A 24,961-nucleotide genomic window follows, 5' to 3' on the forward strand; every position below is an offset into this window, starting at 1 on the left:
TCCATATAGTACAAAAGCACTCCATCTTTTACTTAACACATATCCCAAACTTTGTCCCTAAGCATGTACCATTTTTGCAAATGACAACTTGGACAAATATATAAAATCACATACATGAACATTTTCAGTTCATTCATACATGACAAAATTCGAGAATTGGAACTATTTATTCACAACCGATACAAAAGAGTTCCATGTTTACACTTCTTACTGTCCTTCAAAACAGTCATCAGAGTTGGGTAGAACCTGTTGCCAGCGATGTGGAAGGTGTAGTATACCGTTAGCAGAGCCTGTTCTGTTGATGGTGAGAATGGAGCGGTCTAAAGTTATGGTGATTCTCGTGTACGACTGTGATGGTGTTATCCTAACGCATTACGTTTCTCCACGGCAGACAGTCAATGTATTACTGTTCGTTTTTGGAGCATCACCTGCGACCAGCTTTGCGAAAGAAGCGGCGACACTTTCTGCGCAACCCACCCATCATTTTGGACGACAATGCACGGGCGCATACAGCACAAGCTGTGGCTGCTCTGTTCGGTCGATGGGACTGGGAAGTACTGTACCATCCACCGTACTCCCCAGACTTAAGTCCTTGTGGCTTTGATTTGATTCCGAAATTGAAGGAACCACTTCGTGGCATTTTCTTTAGAACTGTTCCAGAAATTCGACAGGCAGTAGACCGCTCCATTCGCACCATCAACAGAACAGGCTGTGCTAATTGTATACTACGCCTTCCACACAACGCTGGTGACTACTTTGAAGGACAGTAACAGGTGCAAACGTGTAACCCTTTTGTATCGGTTGTGAATAAATAGTTGCCACTATTTAAGTTACAACCCTCGTATTATTTACTAAATTATACATTTCACATATTTTTTACATAAGTTACAAATATACACTAGCAAACAACACTAACATCACGTATATCACATTTTTCACATAGTCTTTCATGTCACAGTTATGTTGCGGCAATATTTTCTTTTTTTTAAATTTAGATGACTGATTGAATAATAGTGTTGTATAAGCAGTCAAGGAACTTAACTGCAGCAATCAAAGATGGACCATCGCAGGAATTGCTCCGCAGATGTGCATGCCAATAGACGGTGCCCATTCCATCGTGCGAGATCATTGCAGGAAAAATCGTGCTTATGCCTTATTCCGTAATCACTGTCATCTGAACACGGATGTGGCGTCTCTGGACTTCCTTGAGCTCAGTCACACCGTCGATGTAAATGATTTCCTCAGTCGCATCATTAAGGGCGACGAGACATGGATCCACTAGTATTTAACACTTGCAAGAGAGCGTCTTCGCGGAAGAAATGCGAAGTCGCACCATCAGCAGGGAAGGTCGTGGCCATAGTTTCTTCACTGAGAAGGATTTGTGTACACAGAGTTTATAGTAAAGGGTACAGCCGTAAATGACGATTCGTACCGTGCAACACTGACATCGCTGAGCAACGCCGTAAAGACTAAGAGGCGTGGAAAATCTGCACAATGCAACACCCCGCACCGCGCGCACAGTGCAAGCTTTCAATTTTGCTTCAATGTTTCCGATGAGATGTTTAGAAGCGTCCTCCGCACAGCACATATCTTGCACCATGCTGTTTCCATCTTTTCGAAAGGCTGAAGGAAAAGGGGGGGATGGGGGGGGGGGGGGGGTGGAAGAGGTTTGCCATCTAAGAGAAGAGGACGTTCACATAGCGGTTATCGAATAGCTTGGTGACCAAGAAGCAGTTTTCTATTGTTGAGGAAATGAACGATTGGTAGAATGCTGCGATCGTCATTTATGGAGACTTGTTGACTGTTGAATCATAGTGTCATGTGTACATATCCCTTTGAACTGTAATTCAACATTCAATAAAAGTTACTTGACCTGGTATGATAACGTGTAACTTAAGTTTTGAAGGTCTCTCGTATACTATATCAGCTACATGAAATGAAATGAATGGGTCGGTCGTCGAGAAAATGATTGCAGATGAAATGAGGTGAAATGATATCAGGACAAACCGTTCAGGTTTGCTGAACCTGCACTGTAAGAATTTATAGCAAAGGGTACAGCCGTTAATGACGATTCGTGCTGTGCAACACTGACATCGCTGAGCAACGCCGTAAAGAGCAAGAGGCGTGGAAAATCTCTTGCACAACAATGCAACGCCATGCACCGCGCGCTCAGTGCAAGCTTTCAAGCTTTGCATCAGTGTTTCCGATGAGATGTCTGGAAGCGTCCGCCATACAGCCCATATCTTGCACCATGCTGTTTCCATCTTTTCGACAGGCAAAGGAAGGGGGGGAGTGGGGGTGGGGGGGTGGAAGAGCTTTGCCATCTATGAGGACGTTCACATAGCGGTTATCGAATAGCTTGATGACGAAGAAGCAGTTTTCTATCGTCGAGGAACTGAACGACTGGTAGAATGCTGCGACAGTCATTTATGGAGACTTGCTGACTGTTTAACCACAGTGTCATGTTTACGTATCAGTTTGAACTGTAATGGAGCATTCAATAAAAGTTACTTGACGTGGTATGATAACGTGTAACTTACCTTTTGAAGGTCTGTCGTATATTATATCAGCTAAATTAAATGATATGAATGGGTCGCTCGTCGAGAAAATCATTGAAGATGAAATAAGGTGAAATGATAGGGCAAAAGGCTCAGGTTTGCTGAACCTGCACTGTAATGAATGAGTCTACATCATTCACAGACAGGCAAACAGGTAGTACACTTCTCTGTCTCATTCCGCCTTTTCCTCTGGACAGGTGTATGTGCGTATGTGTGTGTAGTCATGAGTACATTTGTTTAATAGCCAGCAAAGATAAGAGGTAGTAATGCAAAGTGATTACTTCTAGGAATCTGTTTTCTTATTGTTTTACGCGTTCCAGACACCATATGTGTGATAAAGGCAAGCTCAAACTGTATATTTACGAAAGACAACCGTTTATCAGCAGTGCTTGTTGTACATGGTGACAAGGGAGTAGTTGTGATACAGACAACGTCATAAATGACTTTTACAAAGGTTAGACCTATATCCTCCGTCTGCTCATTAGTCACGAACTTCTTCGTGTAGTGTGACAGTGGGCGGGACACAGGCAAGTGATAGGAAGAAGACGGGAAGTCCCCTGGCAAGGTCGCCCTCCAGTACTTAAAACCAAACGCCAGTACCGGATGTTGCAGACTTGCTATGGCGCATCACAGAACCGCATTGTCCACCTCGTGGCAGCCGCTAGTCATTGTGATGTTAGCACCTCTGACTTGTCTGGCGACGTGCGGCAATCGGCCGATCGCCTCCACACCGCTGGGCCGAGTTCTGGGTTCGACGCTGACGACGCTCGATGGCAAAAACTTCTCAGCCTTCCGTGGAATACGCTACGCTAAGGCGCCTGTTGCTGACTTGCGCTTCAAGGTATGCATGTATATCTTCAGTCATACTCTGCAAACCCCTGTGACGTGGCAGAGGCAGAGGATACTTCTTTCCAGTCTATACACGTATGGTGCGCGGAAAGAGTGATTGATTAAACATCTCTGTGCGCGCTGCCGTTAGTATAATATTGTCTTCACGAGTTCTATGGGAGCGATGCATAGAAGGTTGAAGTATATTCCTAGATTAATCACTTAAAGTTGGTTCTAGAAACTTTCTAAGTAGACTTTCAAGGAAAAGTTTGCATCTGCCTTCAAGAATATGCCAGTTCAGTTCTTTCAGCACTTACGTGACATTATCCGTGGGTCAGACAAACTGTGACCATTTGTGCTGCCTTTCTCTGTAACGATTATTATCCCCAGTTGGTCCTATTGGGTACGGGTCCCAAACACTTGAGCAATATCCTGGAATGGGTCGCAGTAGTGTTTCGTAAGCAGTTTCCTTTGTAGACTAATTCCATTTCGTTAATATTCTTAAAATAAACCAAAGTTTGCTACCTGCTTAAATGAGCCTATATGATCGTTCCACTTCATATCCCTACAAGTGTTACATCCAGGTATTTGAATGAGTTGTCTGGTTCGAACTGTGATTCTTAGGTATTGTAGTCATACGATACTACATTTTTTCGTTTTGTGAAGACACAGTTTTGCATTTTTTGAGCATTTGAAGCAAGTTGCCAACCTTTCCACCACTTCCAAATTTTACCAAGATGGAACTGAATTTTTGTGTAGCTTTCGTCAGACAGTACTTCATTACAGATACATCATCCGTGCAAAGTCTGGATTACTATCGTCTGTAGGTCATTAATAAAAAACATGAACAGCGAAGGTCCCAACACACTTCCCTGGATCACACCCGAATTTACTTCTACAACTGTCAATGTCTCCCCTTCCAAGATAACATGCTGCGTCCTCCCTATGTAAATAATCTCAGTCCAGTCGCAAACTTCGCTTGATGCTCCATACGATAATAACCGTAGATATGGTACTGAGTCAAATGATTTTCGGAAATCGGGAAAAACTGCATCTACCTGACTGCTTTGATCCATGGCTTTCAGGATGTCATTGACAAAAGCGCGATCTGAGTTTCACATGACCGATGTTGTCGGAATGCAGATGGTTTGCACGAAGGAGGTCATTTGGTTGTAGATACTTCATTCCGTGTGAGCTCAGAACAGGACTGTACTCTCAGATTCTACAACTAATGGATGTCTAAGATATTGGACGGTAGTTCTGTGGATCACTTCTGCCACCCTGCTTTGTATACCGGTGTGACCTGAGCACTCTGTCAACTGCATCTACACTAGCTGCTACATTTTTGAATGTAGATGAGACTGTTCTACCTTGGTTACTTTTCAGACTTATGCCTCTTGCCAGCCCTGCAATAGAAGCTTAACATACGTTCCTATTCCATTATAAATGACTGCATTTACTTTTTATGTGCCACAGTCTTTTTCTGAAATTACAAAAATTATTCCTGATCATGTACCTAGGAACAAATACTCGATTGAAACTTAAAATCGTTGCGATTGAGAAAATCGTGCCAGTACTGTATCTGATTGCCTATCTGCTACACTGTTACTCTACAACACACCAATAATCAGTAAGTGAATTATCAAAAAACAGTTACGGTTAAAAACAATTTAAAATAGAAGCTACTGTAAACTATCACAAATTTAGCTAAACTTAAAACAGCTAAGTTTAGTGTGTGTTTATTTTTATTTCTTGACAATGTTCTTTTAACTAAGAAATTTTACATTGTTATTCGACTTATAACTCATTGGTTAGTAATGACATCATGCCGTCAGAAGTGGGCGGAGCCTCCATTATATATAGTAAGACGTGCACTGGTTTCTCCAGTAGTGATTCTCCAGCAGAAAGAGGTTCCTACTCAATGGTAATTCATCGTTTTATAGCTTTATAACTTTGTGTATTTTCTTTAATGTATGAAGCCCTCTAGTTAAAGCTTTGTATACGACTTGTAGGTCTGAAGATGACCACAGTAGTGGTCGAAACCGGTCACCTTAATAAATAAATCGTGATCAAGACTGTTTTTAATAGTAAATCCAAAGGGAATTCCGTACCTGAATAGATTTCTGAATAATCTCCCTCACACGTTCTGGAAGTAAGAAAAGCATGGTAAAGTCCTAGTCAATACGCTAATTAACAAGTTACTGTTCGAAATGTATCTTCCAGGCTGTCGATTTTGCGCTCCAGGGACAAAATTAGATGACAGATTAGCGGGTGGAGATGTAGGAATTAATCATTTAGATGAAGCTTGCAAGATACATGAAACTGCATACAGAGACCATAAAGATCTGGAAAATAGGCATAAAGCAGATAAAGAATTGCAGAAGGCAGGAAAAGAGAGAATTTTAAGCGAAGATGCATCGGTAGGCGAAAGATTAGCTTCTACTGCTACTAATGTATGGAAAACAAAAATTAAGAATGGGTTTAGTAGACGGTAATGGGTGGACATTATAATTTTTTTCTCCTGTTTATAAATGAAAGGATTTAGTATTGATTTTAAGCCAAGCCAAAAGCCAATACTATTAAGCTAAAGTTCTCCAACGACGAACTGAAAAGTCATGGCTTTCTTGATAATTTTCTTACTGAAAAACAGATGAAACAGAAAGCCAGTAAGGTTAAAAAAAGTGGCAGTTTACTCCTAACTTTATCTATTTCTGTTGTGAAAAAATTACTTGATTATCTTACAGCAAAAAAAAGAAGGTAAACGTGCAGGCGGATTCCCGCCGCTGATTCTAGCTGCATTGGGCGCAATTGGATCGTTGGCTGTTGGTGCTGCAGCAATTACGAGCGCTGTCCGTAAAAAACAGGAGGTAGGTGCTGAGTTGGCAAAACAAAAGAGACTTAACCTAGAAATGGAGAAAAGAATAGCAGGGTCAAATTTGGCTATGAAATCAAGCCTTAAAGAAAAACAAGTCGAAGAAATGATGCAAGAGTAGAGCCATCCGCTTACCAACTTTGATATAGAAAAATTAGTAAAGCAACTGAAAATCGTAAATTTTAGAGGCGTCTTTATGATCGATGAACTACCGCAAAAAGCAGCAAAAGTCGAAGCAGGAATTGCTAACCTAGGCACGTCTGTTAACGTAGGCACTCACTGGATATGTTATTTCAAAAATGGCGGTGAAAAATTTGTGTTTGACTCGTTCGTTGGCGATATCCCACAAGCATTAGTGAACTACCTAGGCCGAGATAACTTGTTTTACAACGCAGAGAGCGTTCAAAATTTCGATCAGTGTGTATGTGGCCACCTATGTTTACTACTCTTGAACTTATTTACGGATGGATGGTCGTTTGTTAAAATCTATATACATTCCTGGAAATGGAAAAAAGAACACATTGACACCGGTGTGTCAGACCCACCATACTTGCTCCGGACACTGCGAGAGGGCTGTACAAGCAATGATCACACGCACGGCACAGCGGACACACCAGAAACCGCGGTGTTGGCCGTCGAATGGCGCTAGCTGCGCAGCATTTGTGCACCGCCGCCGTCAGTGTCAGCCAGTTTGCCGTGGCATAAGGAGCTCCATCGCAGTCTTTAACACTGGTAGCATGCCGCGACAGCGTGGACGTGAACCGTATGTGCAGTTGACGGACTTTGAGCGAGGGCGTATAGTGGGCATGCGGGAGGCCGGGTGGACGTACCGCCGAATTGCTCAACACGTGGGGCGTGAGGTCTCCACAGTACATCGATGTTGTCGCCAGTGGTCGGCGGAAGGTGCACGTGCCCATCGACCTGGGACCGGACCGCAGCGACGCACGGATGCACGCCAAGACCGTAGGATCCTACGCAGTGCCGTAGGGGACCGCACCGCCACTTCCCAGCAAATTAGGGACACTGTTGCTCCTGGGGTATCGGCGAGGACCATTCGCAACCGTCTCCATGAAGCTGGGCTACGGTCCCGCACACCGTTAGGCCGTCTTCCGCTCACGCCCCAACGTCGTGCAGCCCGCCTCCAGTGGTGTCGCGACAGGCGTGAATGGAGAGACGAATGGAGACGTGTCGTCTTCAGCGATGAGAGTCGCTTCTGCCTTGGTGCCAATGATGGTCGTATGCGTGTTTGGCGCCGTGCAGGTGAGCGCCACAATCAGGACTGCATACGACCGAGGCACACAGGGCCAACACCCGGCATCATGGTGTGGGGAGCGATCTCCTACACTGGCCGTACACCACTGGTGATCGTCGAGGGGACACTGAATAGTGCACGGTACATCCAAACCGACATCGAACCCATCGTTCTACCATTCCTAGACCGGCAAGGGAACTTGCTGTTCCAACAGGACAATGCACGTCCGCATGTATCCCGTGCCACCCAACGTGCTCTAGAAGGTGTAAGTCAACTACCCTGGCCAGCAAGATCTCCGGATCTGTCCCCCATTGAGCACGTTTGGGACTGGATGAAGCGTCGTCTCACGCGGTCTGCACGTCCAGCACGAACGCTGGTCCAACTGAGGCGCCAGGTGGAAATGGCATGGCAAGCCGTTCCACAGGACTACATCCAGCATCTCTACGATCGTCTCCATGGGAGAATAGCAGCCTGCATTGCTGCGAAAGGTGGATATACACTGTACTAGTGCCGACATTGTGCATGCTCTGTTGCCTGTGTCTATGTGCCTGTGGTTCTGTCAGTGTGATCATGTGATGTATCTGACCCCAGGAATGTGTCAATAAAGTTTCCCCTTCCTGGGACAATGAATTCACGGTGTTCTTATTTCAATTTCCAGGAGTGTATATATAAAAGAAAGTCGTGTTAGTTACACTATTTATAATTCAAGAACGGCTGGACCGATTAGGCTGAAAATTGGTGGAGAGGTAGCTTAGAACCAGGAGACGCGCATAGGATACCTTTTATCCCGCTCGACCGCTATAAAACGTGGTATAACAATAACGCATCTGGCATGGAATAACAAAACGCAAATGTCAGCTAAACGTCACTATAAAACGTGGTATAACAAAAACGCATCTTACATGGAATAACAAAACGCAAATGACAGCTAAACGTCTATGGTTAAGTATCAGTATATATCATTAATTAAAAATTTAAAGAAATAATTTGTATTTTCTTTGAGTCATTATTAACAATGCCGCGACCAAGACGATCGAACATTTCTCGACAAAGCCGTAATGCAAGAAGGATACAAAACATTGCGAATGAGAGGACTGAAGAAGAAGAACAAATTGCCCGTGAAGAGCGCCGCGTTAGTATGGCTCGACTTCGTGCTTCTCAATCACAAGAGCAAAGTGAGGCAGCCCGTGAAACGGCTCGGTTGGCAATGCGAAACCGTCGATCGAACAACAGAGATCAACATTTAGATAATTTTCGAAGCACAAGAAGGGATTGACTTGAACCGAGCAGCGTTTAGATACGATTGCAGCACTGATTACTGCTTGCATCCTTGTGTTTGCATTAGGCCGAAGGCCGTTGTTTGCGAGTATTATGGCGCGTTGAAGTTTTCCTGAGAAACGCACGGATTGTGCTGCCTTAGTGGGAAAGTAGTTTATATGTGGCATGTTCACAGGTCGGAAGACCGTCTTCGTTGTTTGTTCTTGCGCCTGATAATAAAACAAAAAATGTCTGTATCACAAGGTACTTAATTGAAGAGTGGAAGCTATGCACCAAAAAACATAAAGAATAAAGAATCATCAAAATACTTAATTTTTTATGTTTATTTCCTAATAAAAAATTGAACTTAACATCCAAAATCTGATTATTTATTGGCATTAAGGCGGAACAGAGTTCGTCGGGTCAGTTAGTTCTCGATATAATAAATGGGTATATTTGGGAACAAGATAAAGCAAGGAGAATTAGTAAAGCACCTAGATTCAACTGCTAGTAATGCTGACTTGAGAGAATTAGCTAGTAAAGATGACTTGGGAGAATTAGATAAGCAACTAGAATCGACTGCTGGTAAAGCTAACTTGGAAGGTGAGAGAATACAATTTCGAAAGGAATTCAATAGCGTTTTTAAAATAACGAAAGGTTATATTGTCTTCAAGGACAGGAGATTAGTAGATGTAAAAGAGCCTATAGATGGCCATGATATAGTTACCAAAAAATATCTAGTAGAAAATCAATTAAATAATCTTGTTACCAAGCCTGAATACACAAGTATTCTCACACTATTTAATAATTATGTGAGCAAAACCGACCTCAGCGAATACTACAGCAGAAAGAACTTGAGAAATTTTTCCGTGATTGTGTGAGCAAAGCTGAATTCGATGAACAAAGCGGAATCATGGCGCATCATAATAAAGAGATAAATAATTCATTAGGTAGGATTGATGTGCTAGAGAGGAAGGTGTAATTAAATAATCTTGTTACCAAGCCTGAATACACAAGTATTCTCACACTATTTAATAATTATGTCAACAAAACCGACCTCAGCGAATACTACAGCAAAAAGGACTTAGAGAAATTTTTACGTGATTACGTGAGCAAAGCTGAATTCGATAAACAAAGCGGAATCAATTAAATAATCTTGTTACCAATTCTGAATACCCAATTATTCTCACACTATTTAATAATTATGTGAGAAAAACCGACCTCAGCGAATACTACAGCAAAAAGGACTTAGAGGAATTTTTCGGTGATTATGTGTGTAAAGCTGAATTCGATAAACAAAGCGGAATCATGGCGCATCATAATAAAGAGATAAATAATTCATTAGGTAAAATAAATGAACGACGAGAAGCATATTTAGTGCTTGAAGTGCAAAAGATTTACAGCTACAGTTCACCCTCAGACAGTTACTAGAAAAAATTGTCGAACCAGAATCGAGGGCAATTGCGCAGAATGTAAGGGTAAGAAGAGCAAGTTGGTAAAGAAAAAATAAAATATGGTAAGTGGTCGACTGTGAATATTCGCAAAGAAATTGTGAATGTGCTGCACAAATCGGTGAGAAAAAACTTCCCAACGAAAGGAGTCACAGCATTTGGTACAGGTGACTTGTAGCTAGCTGACTTGGTTGAAATGGATTCTGGTAACCTAAAGAACATGACCAAAATCAATAAAAATATGCGGTATTTGTTGACTGTGATAGACGTGTTCTCGAAATTTGGTCATACTCACATCTACACATTATGCGTAAAATAATAATCTTTTTGCAATGTACCATCCACCCGTCGATACGACAGGTAAGCGAGACCCGCAAAATAGTGGCGACATGTTTGCTTCCATTAAAATCTGATAAACGTTTTAATTTTATCTCTGTCTTTACCTGAATTCGCATCGCGATAGTTATAAGGCCAAAATCCTCGTTTCAAGATTTACTGCGAATTTCTCTAAAGTCGTTCCACTTCAAATCTCCACCCACAAATTCGTCGTAGATGTGCTTTAAATCTGTGGCATCTTGCCTAAAAATTTTCAGATAATTAAGGTTATCTCTCACCAACTGCCTGGGAATTTTTGAGTACGTTTGTGCTAAATAGAAGCAGTCAACGTTCTTATGTCGTCCTCTGGTAAAGCGTTCTCTGACTATACCTTGAATTTCAAGAATGAAATCGTCGAAAACAAGAACTTACTGGTAGTTACCTTCACATTCATCTAGTGGAATAATTTCATCAGTGTTGTTGTAATTTTTTCTTTGTGTTTATCTTCCATTTTTCACACGCTTTTATCAGTTCTTGATATTTCGGCTGATCTAAACTTCTAGAGTAAACATACAGGTGGTTAATTTTTTTCCAGTTCAACCATCCCGGCGCTAAGATATAATTGTCAGTCATTGGCGTTGTTTTCCCACAGCCACTTGGGCCTATTATTGTACATCTAACAGAATTAGCTAAAAGTTAACCATGCTTCTTTTTCCATTTCTGTTCACGAACTCTGATTTTTGGCTCCCAATCAGTCGTCATTTATTATAATAATAAATGAACAGAATTTTTGAACTCAGTGGTAAGTCTTCGCCTTTAGAAAAAAGGCTGAATGTACCTATACGAAGTGCGTTTACAAAAGTGAGAGTGGTTGGTTTTCACTCGACATTTTTAACTCCAAATGTTACATGTGAAAACAACAGACTGCACTTCGAGAAAGACGGTGTCTCTAATACGTTGACTATTCCCACGGGCCAGTACAGTCTAGATAATTTAAAGATTAAGCCAATTAGTACGCTCAACAGAGTCGAAATTCAGAGCACACGCCATAAGCTGTATTTTGGTAGAGAGCACAGTATTGGGCGGTTTCTGGAGAATCAAACTGTGAAGCTCGCAGCAGTAAAAGCTGTTGCAGCATAGCTGCCGAAAATCACTCCTTATGACAGCATCAAAGTCCATTTTAATTTAGCAGACGGCATGTTTGTAAAGGACTCTGATACTTTTCATAGAGAAACGAAGATTATCGCTTCATTTAAGCCAAAGTTGTTTGAACTAGCTGATCATTTGCAGTTTGGCAGTCCTATTATATATGAACCAAGCTATCCGCTATTTTCCCAGTTCACGATAAAGTTCCAAATCTGCAGATCACTATAACGGATGAAAACGATTCTGTGATAGATTTTGGTGGTGCGAATGTAACTGTGCTTCTGTAAATGGTGCAATAAAAATTTTTCCCGTTTAATAAAGATGACCAAAATAGAAAGTTACCAATGGCAGTCTTTTCCAGTAAACGAGACGACTAAAAATAATTTGAACTTCCCATACAAAGATGTAGAAATAGACGTCAAAGTTTGTGATGGCTGGTTTGGTAATGATGACATTTAATGCGGCACTTGAAGACTGCTCAGATTACACTGCCTATGAAGGCAAATCGAATGTAAAACTAGTTGACAATTTTCCAAGTCAGCTATCGAGTGTAGTAATTGCCAAGAAAAGAGGGCACATTATGTAAAGGCTAGAGCATCCAGGCGCTTCTTAACGTTTTGTATCACCTAACGTCTTCTCTGCACGATGACACAAGATTCGAGGGAAATTTCATTAACAACAGAAAGTTGCAAAGAAAAGAAAATTAAGTACTCTACTCGCTGAAAATGCTGGGCGGCTTTTTTTAAAGATTATAGAAAAATCGTGTGGGAAGGAGGTTTAACGATAGTTTCATTAATCATCTGAATAAGTTGCTGTTGTTCAGTCAGGAGGTGAGTAGGTTCTTCTTCCTGTTGTTTTTCATTCACTTGAGCATTATTAATAAGGTCAGTAAGTTGCTGTTTTTTCATCTTTGAATAACCTTTTAAAACCATTTTTTCGGTTTATCTTTTAGTTTTTGCATACTATAATTATTCGAGTCATTTCCTTTCGCAGGCATTTTATTATATACACAGATACATAAAATATTTCAATTATGCAATTCAATTTTCATACATAGCTCGCCAGTTGCTACTGCTGACCGGCGGCGGGTATAAATGGCATCAAAAATGCGCTGCCAAAATGCGCTCGCTAAAGAACGTCTGCCAAAATGTCGTTGCAGGAAAAGCAACCACCAAAAAGTCGCCTAAAGCCGACCGCCTAAAAGTCTACGAAATTTTTCAAAAAAGTGCCCGCCAAAAAATCTCCACTTTTGCGCCAGAAAGCTGCCAACATTTTGCAAAAAAGTGACTGCCATAAAGTTACCACCATCTTTCGGCCAAAAAGATGCGGTTTCAGGGAGGCATCATCTTTTGCGCAAAATGTTAAGGGTTTTGTCTCATAGCGACGCCTATACTAGTTGTAATAATGCCCGAGCGTCCATATTCACCGGATATGGTCCTGTGTGACTTTATGTCTCCTAAAATAAAGAGAACCTTAAAGCGCGGTCGGTTTACAAGGTTAGATAAGATTAAAAGTGCAGCATTGAAAAACGTAAGTGCTATCCCAAAGATCGAGTACCAGAAGCGCTTCGGGTATTGGTGGCGTAAGTGCATAATATCTAATGAGGGCTTCTTTGAAGGAGATAACATTAACGTAGACGAATAAATAAAATTATTTCCAAAATTTCAACATTCAAGAATTTTTTTGAACACACCTTGTAGTTCTCAAAAGCTTTCCTTGGCGATCTTGGAACACGAAAATTGTAGAAGACAAAGGTCCCGAGTTCGAGCATCGGTCCGCCATACAATTTTAATCTGCCAGGAAGTTTCATATCAGCGCACACTGCGCTGCAGAGTGAAAATATCATTCTGGAAACATCCCCCAGGCTGTGGCTAAGCCATGTCTCCGCCAAGTCCTTCTTCCAGGAGTGGTAGTTCTGCAAGAGAGCTTCTGTGAAGTTTGGAAGGTAGGTGATGAGATACTGGCGGAAGTGAAGCTGTGAGGTAGGGTCGTGAGTCGTGCTTGGGTAGCTCAGATGGTAGAGCACTTGCCCACGAAAGGCAAAGGTCCTAAGTTCGAGTCTAGGTATCGCGTAACCATTTTTAAAACAAATCAGTACTCGCCACGCTTAAGGAAACACATGTCACCTTTCTTGACAACTGGCGCCGGATCCACGATCAACGAACGATGGCAGTTCGCGCAGGTCGAGATACGGACGGGGATTGGATTGTTGCCAGTTCCGAGCGGCAGTACGCACATACACATGTTTTGCGCTTGATGAAAGCATGTATCCCGCAAATTATGTCTCTTGCTTGCTTGTGTAGAATATGTGGCTTACGACCATCATCAGCCATGACAACTCGCAACAAATGGAACAAAAATGCACAATATAACTCGCTATGATCAAGTACAGGGTGTTTCAGAAGCGATGGTCAATATTCAGGGATATGACATGAACGACCATTCTAAACAAAAAAGTCAAGTAAACAGGGCTCTAAAACGGACACCTTAAGAGCTATGAGCTATTCTTTATCTTCGGTACTGCGAAACAAGTCTCATGTATTGCACGCTCTTTGCTTTCCATATTTTGGGAAGTGGTAGTAGGGGCCAAACCATGAAAAAAATGTCCAGTAAACACATTCTCTAAAATTCGTACCTTAAGAGCTGTCAGCACTTATTCATCTTCGCTACTTTGAAACACAACTCTTGTAATGAACAAGTGCTCATAACTTTTAAGGTTTTAATTTTGAGCACATCTTTACTCAACATTTTTTCTTGGTTTGGTCCATTCTACCACTTCCCAAAATATGGAAAGCAAGGAGCTTGCAGTAGAAGAGATTTGTTTCACAGTATCGAAGCTCAAGAACTGCTCATAGCTCTTAAGGCATGCGTTTTGGAGCCCGTGTTTACTTAACTTTTTTTGTTTCGAATGATCATTCTTGCCATATCCCTGAATATTGACCATCACTTCTGAAACACCCTGTATAATGCTCGCATTGCATACAACATTCACAGCACAGCGCTCAGAACACTACTGAACGCTCATTGGCTGGCAGAGAAAACGACGAAGGTGTGCAAAACAAGCCTTAACTCGAGCTCCATCGTTCGTTACTCAACTATAAACATCCAGTATGGCAACCAGTGCATAGATATGTTTCAGATATGATTACCAACACAACAACGAAAAATCGCGCAAACTGTACAGATGCAACGAGCGAAATTACAAAATTCTCGATACTTTTTTAACACATCTTGTGTAGGTCTATTCTGATTAAAAACTTTGTTATTAACGTTTCAGCGAGCTCAATGGTACGGTCCAGCCGCCAGTCAATAGCAGTTGTTTCTCAAGCACCATATGTTCATTGTGACAGCTCAGATAAAAAAAATCAGTTCTAAGCAAGGAAGGGAAAGCAGAAAGGTGGAAGGAGTATACACAGGTTCTATACAAGGGCGATTGTTATGGAAATGGAAGAGGACGTAGATGAAGATGAAATGGGAGATATGATACTGCGTGAAGAATTTGACAGAACACTGAAACACGTAAGTCGAAACAAGGCGCCGGGTGTAGACAACATTCCAATAGAACTTCTGACAGCCTTGGGAGAGTCAGGTCTAACAAAACTCTACCATGAAGTGAGCAAGATGTATGAGACAGGCGAAATTCCCTCATACTTCAAGAAGAATACGATAATTCCAATCCCAAAAAAAGCAGGTGTTGACAGGTGTGAAAATTACCGAACTATCAGTTTAATACAGTAAGTCACAGCTGCAAAATACTGACACGAATTCTTTATAGACGAACGGAAAAATTGGTACAAGCCGACCTTAGGGGAGATCAGTTTGGATTCCGTAGAAATGTTGGAACACGTGAGGCAATACTGACCATACGACTTATCTTAGAAGACAGTTTAAGGAAAGGCAAACCTACGTTTCTAGCATTTGTAGACTTAGAGAAAGCTTTTGACAATGTTGACTGGAACACTCTCTTTGAAATTCTGAAGGTGGCAGGGGTAAAATACAGGGAGTGAAAGGCTATTTACAATTTGTACAGAAACCAGATGGCACTTGCAAGAGTCGAGGGGCATGAAAGGGAAGCAGAGGTTGAGGAGGGAGTGAGACAGCGTTGTAGCCTATCCCCAATGTTGTTCAGTCTGTATATTGAGCAAGCAGTAAAGGAAACAAAAGAAAAATTTGGAGTAGGAATTGAAACCCAGAGAGAAGAAATAAAAACTTTGAGATTTGTCGAGGACATGGTAATTCTGTCAGCAAAGGACATGGAAGAGCAGTTGAACGGAATGGACAGTGTCTTCAAAGGCGGATATAAGATGAACATCAAAAAAAGCAAAACGAGGATAACGGAATCTAGTATACTTAAATCAGATGATGCTGGTACCCATTCTTGTTAATGTCATGAAGTCCATAATGAAACATCAGATACAAAATTACTTTGAAAACAATAAACTCTTCCAGGACACACAGCACGGTTTTCGCAAGGGAAAGTCTACAGTTACATCGGTACTGGACTTAATCACGAAGATATGGGAGGGGTTTGAAGATACAGTGTGGCATTGACACTCTGCGACCTAAGCAAAGCGTTTGATTGCATGTCACACAAGATACTGATTAATAATCTCAAGTGTTAGGGTATTGAAGGTGCGGTCATAGCTACTCTTCAATCCTATCTTGAAAACCAAAGACAAATTGTATCAGTCCATGGAGCAGCCTCCCAAGAGCAAAAATTGGAGCATGGTGTGCCCCAGAGATCCGTCATAGGACCTTTCCTGTTCCTTATCTACCTCAATAATATAGGTTGTATCTATGACATTCTACAGTTTGCTGATGATACCACACTCCTTGCCAAGGGGAAAACGGCTGAACAAATAGTTCAAATGGCTCTGAGCACTATGGGACTTAACTTCTGAGGTCAGCAGTCCCCCAGAACTTAGAACTACTTAAACCTAACTAACCTAAGGACATCACACACATCCATGCCCGAGACAGGATTCGAACCTGCGACCGTAGCGGACGCGCGGTCCGGACTGTAGCGCCTAGAACCGCTCGGCCACCCCGGCCGGCACGGCTGAACAAGCTCTGTTGGCAGCAGATGTACTTTTTGAAAGCATTAAAGAAAAGAAAATGAAAATGAATCAAGAAAAAAACAATACATGATATGCAGTCTCAGCAACGTCAGCTGCCAGGATAACATGGAGGCTGTCAAAGTACTAGGCTTCATGATAGACAGCAAACTGACAATGAACAAGCGCACAGAGTATGTGTGTTCCAAGCTCTCTCGTGTTATATACCTGCTAAGAAAACTAAAAGGTTTATTAACTGACCAGTACTTATTAACAGTTTATTATGCACTCTTTCATAGCCATATTAATAATGGTCTGCTGTTATGGGGACACTCTGCAGCTTGTAAGAAGGTGTTAATGCTCCTCCCTCCACCCCCCCCCCAAAAAAAAACAGGTGTCAGGATCGTTACATCAAGTAAAAAGCAGGAGCACTGCAAACTTATAATTACCAGGTTACAGATAATGACAATTTTCACCGAATATGTATTTCTATGCCTCAGCAGTGTAAAGGAAAAACAAGGTGATTTCAGCATGATCACGACACCTGCAACGAGAGGAACACTGAAGTACCAAGTTGTTGACTGACTGGAAGGCAAGACAGTTTTCCAGCGGTGCATCTAAAAATGTTCAATACACTGGACCGAGAAGTGCAGTCTCTGCCGCTAGGACTGTTCAAAAAGGACAATTGCACAGGACTTGAAAGAACACTCATTATATTCTATTGGAGAATTTTTCAATATTGACCAAAGTGAATGGACAAAATAATATTTTCTTAATATGTTATATCTGCTGTTATTGTGAATACTTTTCTCTATGCTGCATAAAATTGTAACCAAATCTTACATATGGCAAGAAAAGTGTTTCTGAAGAAGAGAAATTTATTAACACCAAATATAGATTTAAGCGTCAGGAAGTCTTTTCTCAACGTATTTGTATGGAGTGTAGCCATGTATGAATGTGAAACATGGACAATAAATAGTTTAGAGAAGAAGAGAGTAGAAGCTTTCGAAATGTAGTGCTACAGAAGAATGCTGAAGATTAGATGGGTAGATCACATAACTAATGAGGAGGTATTGAATAGAATTGGGGAGAAGAGGAGCTTGTGGCACAACTTGACTAGAAGAAGGGATCGGTTGGTAGGACATGTTCTAAGGCATCAAGGGATCGCCAATTTAGTAGCATATCGGAGGGCAGCGTGGAGGGTAAAAATCGTAGAGAGAGACCAAGAGATCAATACACTAAGCAGATTCAGAAGGATGTAGGTTGCAGTAGGTACTGGGAGATGAAGAAGCTTGCACAGGATAGAGTAGCATGAAGAGCTGCATCAAAATCAGTCCCTGGACTGAAGACCACAACAACAATAACGACTGTCTGCCCGTTGACAACACTGTCTCTGCCGTTGCAATCTGTTAATCGCAAAGTTATATTAATCAGTGTACAATTACTTACAAATATTCAACGAATCACAACACCTCAGATGTCAAACTTGAGAAATAATATCTAGGAAGAGTTTCTAGTGGAGGTCCCATAAACATAATGGACTCTCTCCAACAATTATGTTTCATTGCAAAATCATTTGTCCTACTCGTAAATATACTGGGTACGAGTTGTGTACGTACTCATCTGTTCATAAAACGTGCCACTTCTGTAGGACACTTTTGGTAAAGCCTACTGACATCATGACGAGGACTGTGCTCACTTGAAGGAGCATGTTTGTAATCAATGACACTATCTTGAACTAAATATTGTGCTACTTTATAGCTCCTGGTTTAAAATCATAGTGAAAAAGATAAACAATACAGCGAGCTGGAATAATTGAAAATAACATATGAGTGAACCCAAAATGGCGTGTGTAACATTGAAAAATCAGAAAAAATTGGCAAAGAGAGAACCAAGCAGAAAAGCAAAAGTGAAATGATCCAGTGAAGATTTTTCTGCTGCTAGGTGAAGTGATGAGAAAACGTGAATGAATACTCGGTTATAGTAAGCTAACTACACTCCTGGAAATTGAAATAAGAACACCGTGAATTCATTGTCCCAGGAAGGGGAAACTTTATTGACACATTCCTGGGGTCAGATACATCACATGATCACACTGACAGAACCACAGGCACATAGACACAGGCAACAGAGCATGCACAATGTCGGCACTAGTACAGTGTATATCCACCTTTCGCAGCAATGCAGGCTGCTATTCTCCCATGGAGACGATCGTAGAGATGCTGGATGTAGTCCTGTGGAACGGCTTGCCATGCCATTTCCACCTGGCGCTTCAGTTGGACCAGCGTTCGTGCTGGACGTGCAGACCACGTGAGACGACGCTTCATCCAGTCCCAAACATGCTCAATGGGGGACAGATCCGGAGATCTTGCTGGCCAGGGTAGTTGACTTACACCTTCTAGAGCACGTTGGGTGGCACGGGATACATGCGGACGTGCATTGTCCTGTTGGAACAGCAAGTTCCCTTGCCGGTCTAGGAATGGTAGAACGATGGGTTCGATGACGGTTTGGATGTACCGTGCACTATTCAGTGTCCCCTCGACGATCACCAGTGGTGTACGGCCAGTGTAGGAGATCGCTCCCCACACCATGATGCCGGGTGTTGGCCCTGTGTGCCTCGGTCGTATGCAGTCCTGATTGTGGCGCTCACCTGCACGGCGCCAAACACGCATACGACCATCATTGGCACCAAGGCAGAAGCGACTCTCATCGCTGAAGACGACACGTCTCCATTCGTCCCTCCATTCACGCCTGTCGCGACACCACTGGAGGCGGGCTGCACGATGTTGGGGCGTGAGCGGAAGACGGCCTAACGGTGTGCGGGACCGTAGCCCAGCTTCATGGAGACGGTTGCGAATGGTCCTCGCCGATACCCCAGGAGCAACAGTGTCCCTAATTTGCTGGGAAGTGGCGGTGCGGTCCCCTACGGCACTGCGTAAGATCCTACGGTCTTGGCGTGCATCCGTGCGTCGCTGCGGTCCGGTCCCAGGTCGACGGGCACGTGCACCTTCCGCCGACCACTGGCGACAACATCGATGTACTGTGGAGACCTCACGCCCCACGTGTTGAGCAATTCGGCGGTACGTCCACCCGGCCTCCCGCATGCCCACTATACGCCCTCGCTCAAAGTCCGTCAACTGCACATACGGTTCACGTCCACGCTGTCGCGGCATGCTACCAGTGTTAAAGACTGCGATGGAGCTCCGTATGCCACGGCAAACTGGCTGACACTGACGGCGGCGGTGCACAAATGCTGCGCAGCTAGCGCCATTCGACGGCCAACACCGCGGTTCCTGGTGTGTCCGCTGTGCCGTGCGTGTGATCATTGCTTGTACAGCCCTCTCGCAGTGTCCGGAGCAAGTATGGTGGGTCTGACACACCGGTGTCAATGTGTTCTTTTTTCCATTTCCAGGAGTGTATTTTCTGATTCTGGGAGTAGACTTGAAAAATTGGTTGCGTTCTGAAAACTGTTTTAATAAATCAAGCGTGCCTCCAATATAATTAGTCTGGGATTGCCCCGATACCTTATTGTAGCTTCCACCGCCATCTTGAAAAAAATCCTGAAAATTTAGCTCTTTTTCCAGTTTCCTCATATTTATCAGAAGTTAATTCAAAAGTACATCTACAGTCTGCAAACCACCGTGAGGTGCATGGTAGAGGGTACGTCCCATTGCACCAGTTACTAGTGTTTCTTCCTGTTCCATTCACGTATGAAGCATGGGAATGCCCCCACATGAGTGATTTGTAAGAAATCTCTTTTGTAGACTGATTGCACTTCCCCAATAGTCTATCAATAAATCGAAGCCTACCACCTGCTTAACCCACGACTGATCCTATGTGATCATTCCATTTCATATCCCCAAAACGTGTTACACCCAGGTACTTGATGAGATGGCCAATTCCAACAGTGACTCATTGATATTATAGTCATAAGATACTACGGTTTTTTCGTTTTGTGAAGTGCAAAATTTTACATTTCTGAACATTTAGAGCAAGTACCTGATGTTTGCATTATGTTGAAATCTTATCAAGATCTGACTGAATATTTATGCAGCTTCTCTCAAATATTACTTCATTATACATAACTGAATAATCTGAAGAAAGCCTGATTTTACTATTAATATTGTCTGCAAGGTGATTAATATACAACATGAACAGCAAGGGTTCCAACACACTTCCCTGTGGCACACCCGAAGTTACTTCTATATCTGACAATGACTCTCTAGCCATGATAACATGCTGTGTCCTCCCTACCAAAAAGTTCTCAATCCAGCCACAAATTACAACTGATACCACATACAGTCGTAATTTTGACAATATGCGGCCGGCCGGAGTGGCCATGCGGTTCTAGGCGCTACAGTCTGGAGCCGAGCGACCGCTACGGCCGCAGGATCGAATCCTGCCTCGGGCATGGGTGTGTGTGATGTCCTTAGGTTAATTATGTTTAATTACTTCTAAGTTCTTGGCGACTGATGACCTCAGAAGTTGTCGCACAGTGCTCAGAGCCATTTGAACCATTTTTTTGACAATAAGCATAGGAGCGGTACTGATACAAATGCTTTTCAGAAATCAAGAAACACTGCATGTACCTGGTTGCCTTGATCCAAAGCTATTAGTACGACATGTGAGAAAAGTGGGAGTTAGGTTTCACATGATCGATGTTTTCGCAAACCATGCTGTTTAACATTGAAAAGATCATTATGTTCAACGTGACTCATTGTGTTTGAGCTCAGAATATGTTCTGAGATTCTACAACAAATCGATGTCAAGAATATTGGACTTCTACTACCTTTCTTTTAGAGGGGTGAGATCTGTGCCTTTTTCCAAGAACTGGGCACGGTTTTTTGTTCCAGGGATCTACGACAGATTATAGTTAAAAGGTGGGCTAACTCAGCCCAAAATCCAGTATAGAATCTGACAGGGATCCCATCAGGGCCAAGAGCTTTGTTCAGTTTTAACGGTTTCAGCTGTTTTTCAAAAAAACTGACACTAATACTTATTTCATTCATCTTTTCAGTGGTGTGAGGATTAAATCGGGGCAGTTGTCCTCGGTTTTCCTTTGAAAACGGAGTTAAGCATTTCAGTTTTTGTTTCGCTATCCTCAATTTCAGTTCCCGTCTCATTGGCTATGAACTGGACATTATCTTTGGTGCCACTAATAGCCTTTACATATGACCAGAATTTCTTTGGATTTTGTGAAATGTGATTTGACAATATTCTGCTACGGTAGTCACTGACGGCATCACCTATTGCTGTCTTGACAGAGAAGTGCGTTGCATTCAGCATCTCTCTATCTATAGCCCTATGCTTTGTTTATTATGCAGTAATCTCTGTTTCTCTAGAAGTTTCTTTACAACATCTCTTTACCATGAAGGTTCTCTCCCATTATGAACTGTTCTACTGAGTACATATCTATTCAGTGTGTGGTTAACTATTCTTTTAAACCTGATCCAAAGTTCCTCTGCATGCCCCTGACCCGTGCTGAAAGTTTCAAGTACCTCGTTGAGATATGACATTACTGATTTTTTATCTAGTTTACTGAACATATATATCTTTCTGCTTGTTTCAGTTGTCCTTTTTACTTTGGTAATCACTGTTCCCACAGCCATGTCTGGCCACTGATACCAGTTTCGATGCAGACATCCTCAAAGAAAAATGGTTCAAATGGCTCTGAGCACTATGGGACTTAACATCTATGATCATCAGTCCCCTAGAACTTAGAACTACTTAAACCTAATTAACCTAAGGACAGCACACAACACCCAATCATCACGAGGCAGAGAAAATCCCTGACCCCGCCGGGAATCGAACCCGGGAACCCGGGCGTGGGAAGCGAGAACGCTACCGCACGACCCATCCTCAAAGAGGTCAGGTCGATTTGTTGCCATTAGATCTAATATATTTCCGTTGTGAGTAGGGATCCTAACTATCTGTTCCAGGTAGCTTTCAGAGAAGGCATTTAGTAAAGTTTCACAGGATGTCTTATCACGCCCACCACTAACAAACCTACGATATTCTCAATTACCTGTTGAATGATTAAAGTTTCCATTGATGATTACAGTGTAACTGGGGAACTTACGAACATGTGAGCTGAGATTTTCTCTGAAGTTTTCGGTTACATCAGGATACGAGGCTGGTGGGCGATAGAAGGATCCAATATCATTTTATGCCCACCCCTGATACTGAGTCTCACATGCAGCTTCGATTTCTTCCTCAGTGGGTTTGAGTTTTTTGTCTACTGAGAACAAATACGCCACCTCCATTTCCCAGTTGACTACCCCTTCGACACAAAATTTCCTCAAAATTCTCACTGCTATCAATTTCAGGTTTCAACCAGCTTTCTTTACCAAATATTATGTGAGATTTACTGTTTTCAATATCGCTTCAAACTCCGGCACTTTTGTTGCGAATGCTTCGGCAGTTTACCATTAGGATTTTAATACCTTCATCTGAGCGGGGGGGGGGGGGGGAGGAATGGGGGCATTGGTTTCGGTCGTACACTGCTATTTCTTGGTTTCCTACAGCTATCGTTATCTGGATTGAATGGAGAGTCACCTAATCTAAAAGAAAAAAAACCTTGTGTGCACCCCACACACAGTCAGCTATCTGAGTAGCAGCCTCTGATGTGAAATGCACACCTGATGTATTTAGTGGGATTCTACAGTTCTCAACCCTATGGCGCAAGCTCAGAAAGTCGCAACCTAGCATGTCACAGAACTTTCGAAGTCTCTCGCTCAGTCCTTCCACTCGACTTAGAACCAAAGGGCCACGATCAGTTCTGGGGACAACGCTGCAAATTGTGGGTTTCATTGAAACTCCTCGCATAAGGCTGATCCTCACAACTTTCTCCAATGTGCGCCACAATCTGCAGTTGGTTGCAACCTCTTCCCTCCAAGCTATCGGAATAGCCTGTTTACAACGCTGAATGAGGCCCCCAGTTATACACAATGAGTGCACCTGGTGTCCTTTCCTGTCCCTTGCTGCCATTTCCCTAAAGGGTACCATCATTTACCGTACCTTTGAACTGTCACACGATTAATAGACCCCTACCCTAAGCCTCCTCCTGACACCGGAAGAAACAGGTTTCCCTACAACAGGTGAAGTGAATGCCACTGGTCAGTTTCAGTTTCAGTGAAACACAGCACCTCAAACTTTGTTAGGGTGATTAGTACTACATCCTGAGTCCTCCCCAGTCCCCACCCACCCCGTACAGGACGCCTAGATCTACCACTAACACGCCACTCGCAGTCAACTGGACGTATAATGACAGATCCTGTAGTTTCTGCAGATGAATCAAGAATCCACAGGAGAGTACTTGAGCTACCTCTGGTACAGGTACTACAGGTACACGACTCTCGGGAGCTCTTCCAACACATCGATTTGCAGCAGCTGTCAACCGTTTGACAGTAGTCAGGCCGATTTCCAGCTGGTTACGAACGTCAACCAACTCACCCCGTGTTTGAGAACAGCATCCATACTGGGGCTGCATTTTGGCTGGTGCACTGTATTACAAGGTAGTGAACAAAGGACTTTAAATTAAATCTGCTGTCTGTCTTTTAATCTGTAGAGCTAAAATGTTGCTAATTCTCTATAAGAATTGAAGCAGATATCAAAACGAGATTTCCATTAAGGCAACACAAAAACCTTTGGTAAAAATTACTAGTTTCCTAAAACGTTTTGGCGTTAGTTATAGTTGTTAGCAAACCCGAAAACAGAGTTTATTTACGATAAATGCAGATAATATATATAGGGCTAACCTCTTAAGAGAAAACAAGATGTAATACAAAACGTTAGTTACAAAATCGGCTACAGAAACTAAATCATAAACCCCGATTAGTTACAAATTGCTCGTATATTATGCAAGGACAATGATAGCTTACGAAAATTCTCAAAAATGCACGTTTATTTGCGTTTATATACAATGAGATTTAGGGGTGATGTATACTTTGGCTGAAGTGTGAAAAACGCTAATTTGCTACGAATTAAATTACGCACCGAAAACACTCGTATCACAAAGTTACGAAAATATAGTTTTGTATGCGTCCGAAAATTTTGAAACTAATCTGCTTCTCACGTTATTGCGCAATGAAATTAGAGAAATATTGTTTTGATCGAGGATAGGCCTACTGGCTCACAATTTTAGAGAACAGTTGGTAACAGGTAGGTTTTTTAAATTGAAATACAGAACATAGGCATGTTTTAACATTTTATTTCGGTTGTTCCAAAGT

At 42.4% G+C, this 24,961-nt stretch overlaps 1 protein-coding gene across 1 annotated transcript in view; it reads left to right on the forward strand.

Annotated features, from left to right (window-relative positions):
- Nucleotides 1–3,183: 3,183 nt before the first annotated feature.
- The window catches only part of LOC124777313 (juvenile hormone esterase-like), an 84,716-nt gene continuing 62,938 nt past the window's right edge, over nt 3,184–24,961 (forward strand). The window contains exon 1 of the mRNA XM_047252669.1: nt 3,184–3,399. Coding sequence (XP_047108625.1) covers nt 3,232–3,399 — 168 coding nt within the window. The 5' untranslated portion in view covers nt 3,184–3,231. The remainder of the gene's footprint in view (nt 3,400–24,961) is intronic.

The sequence above is a fragment of the Schistocerca piceifrons genome, chromosome 2, assembly GCF_021461385.2.
Source record: "Schistocerca piceifrons isolate TAMUIC-IGC-003096 chromosome 2, iqSchPice1.1, whole genome shotgun sequence".
Taxonomy (NCBI): domain Eukaryota; kingdom Metazoa; phylum Arthropoda; class Insecta; order Orthoptera; family Acrididae; genus Schistocerca; species Schistocerca piceifrons.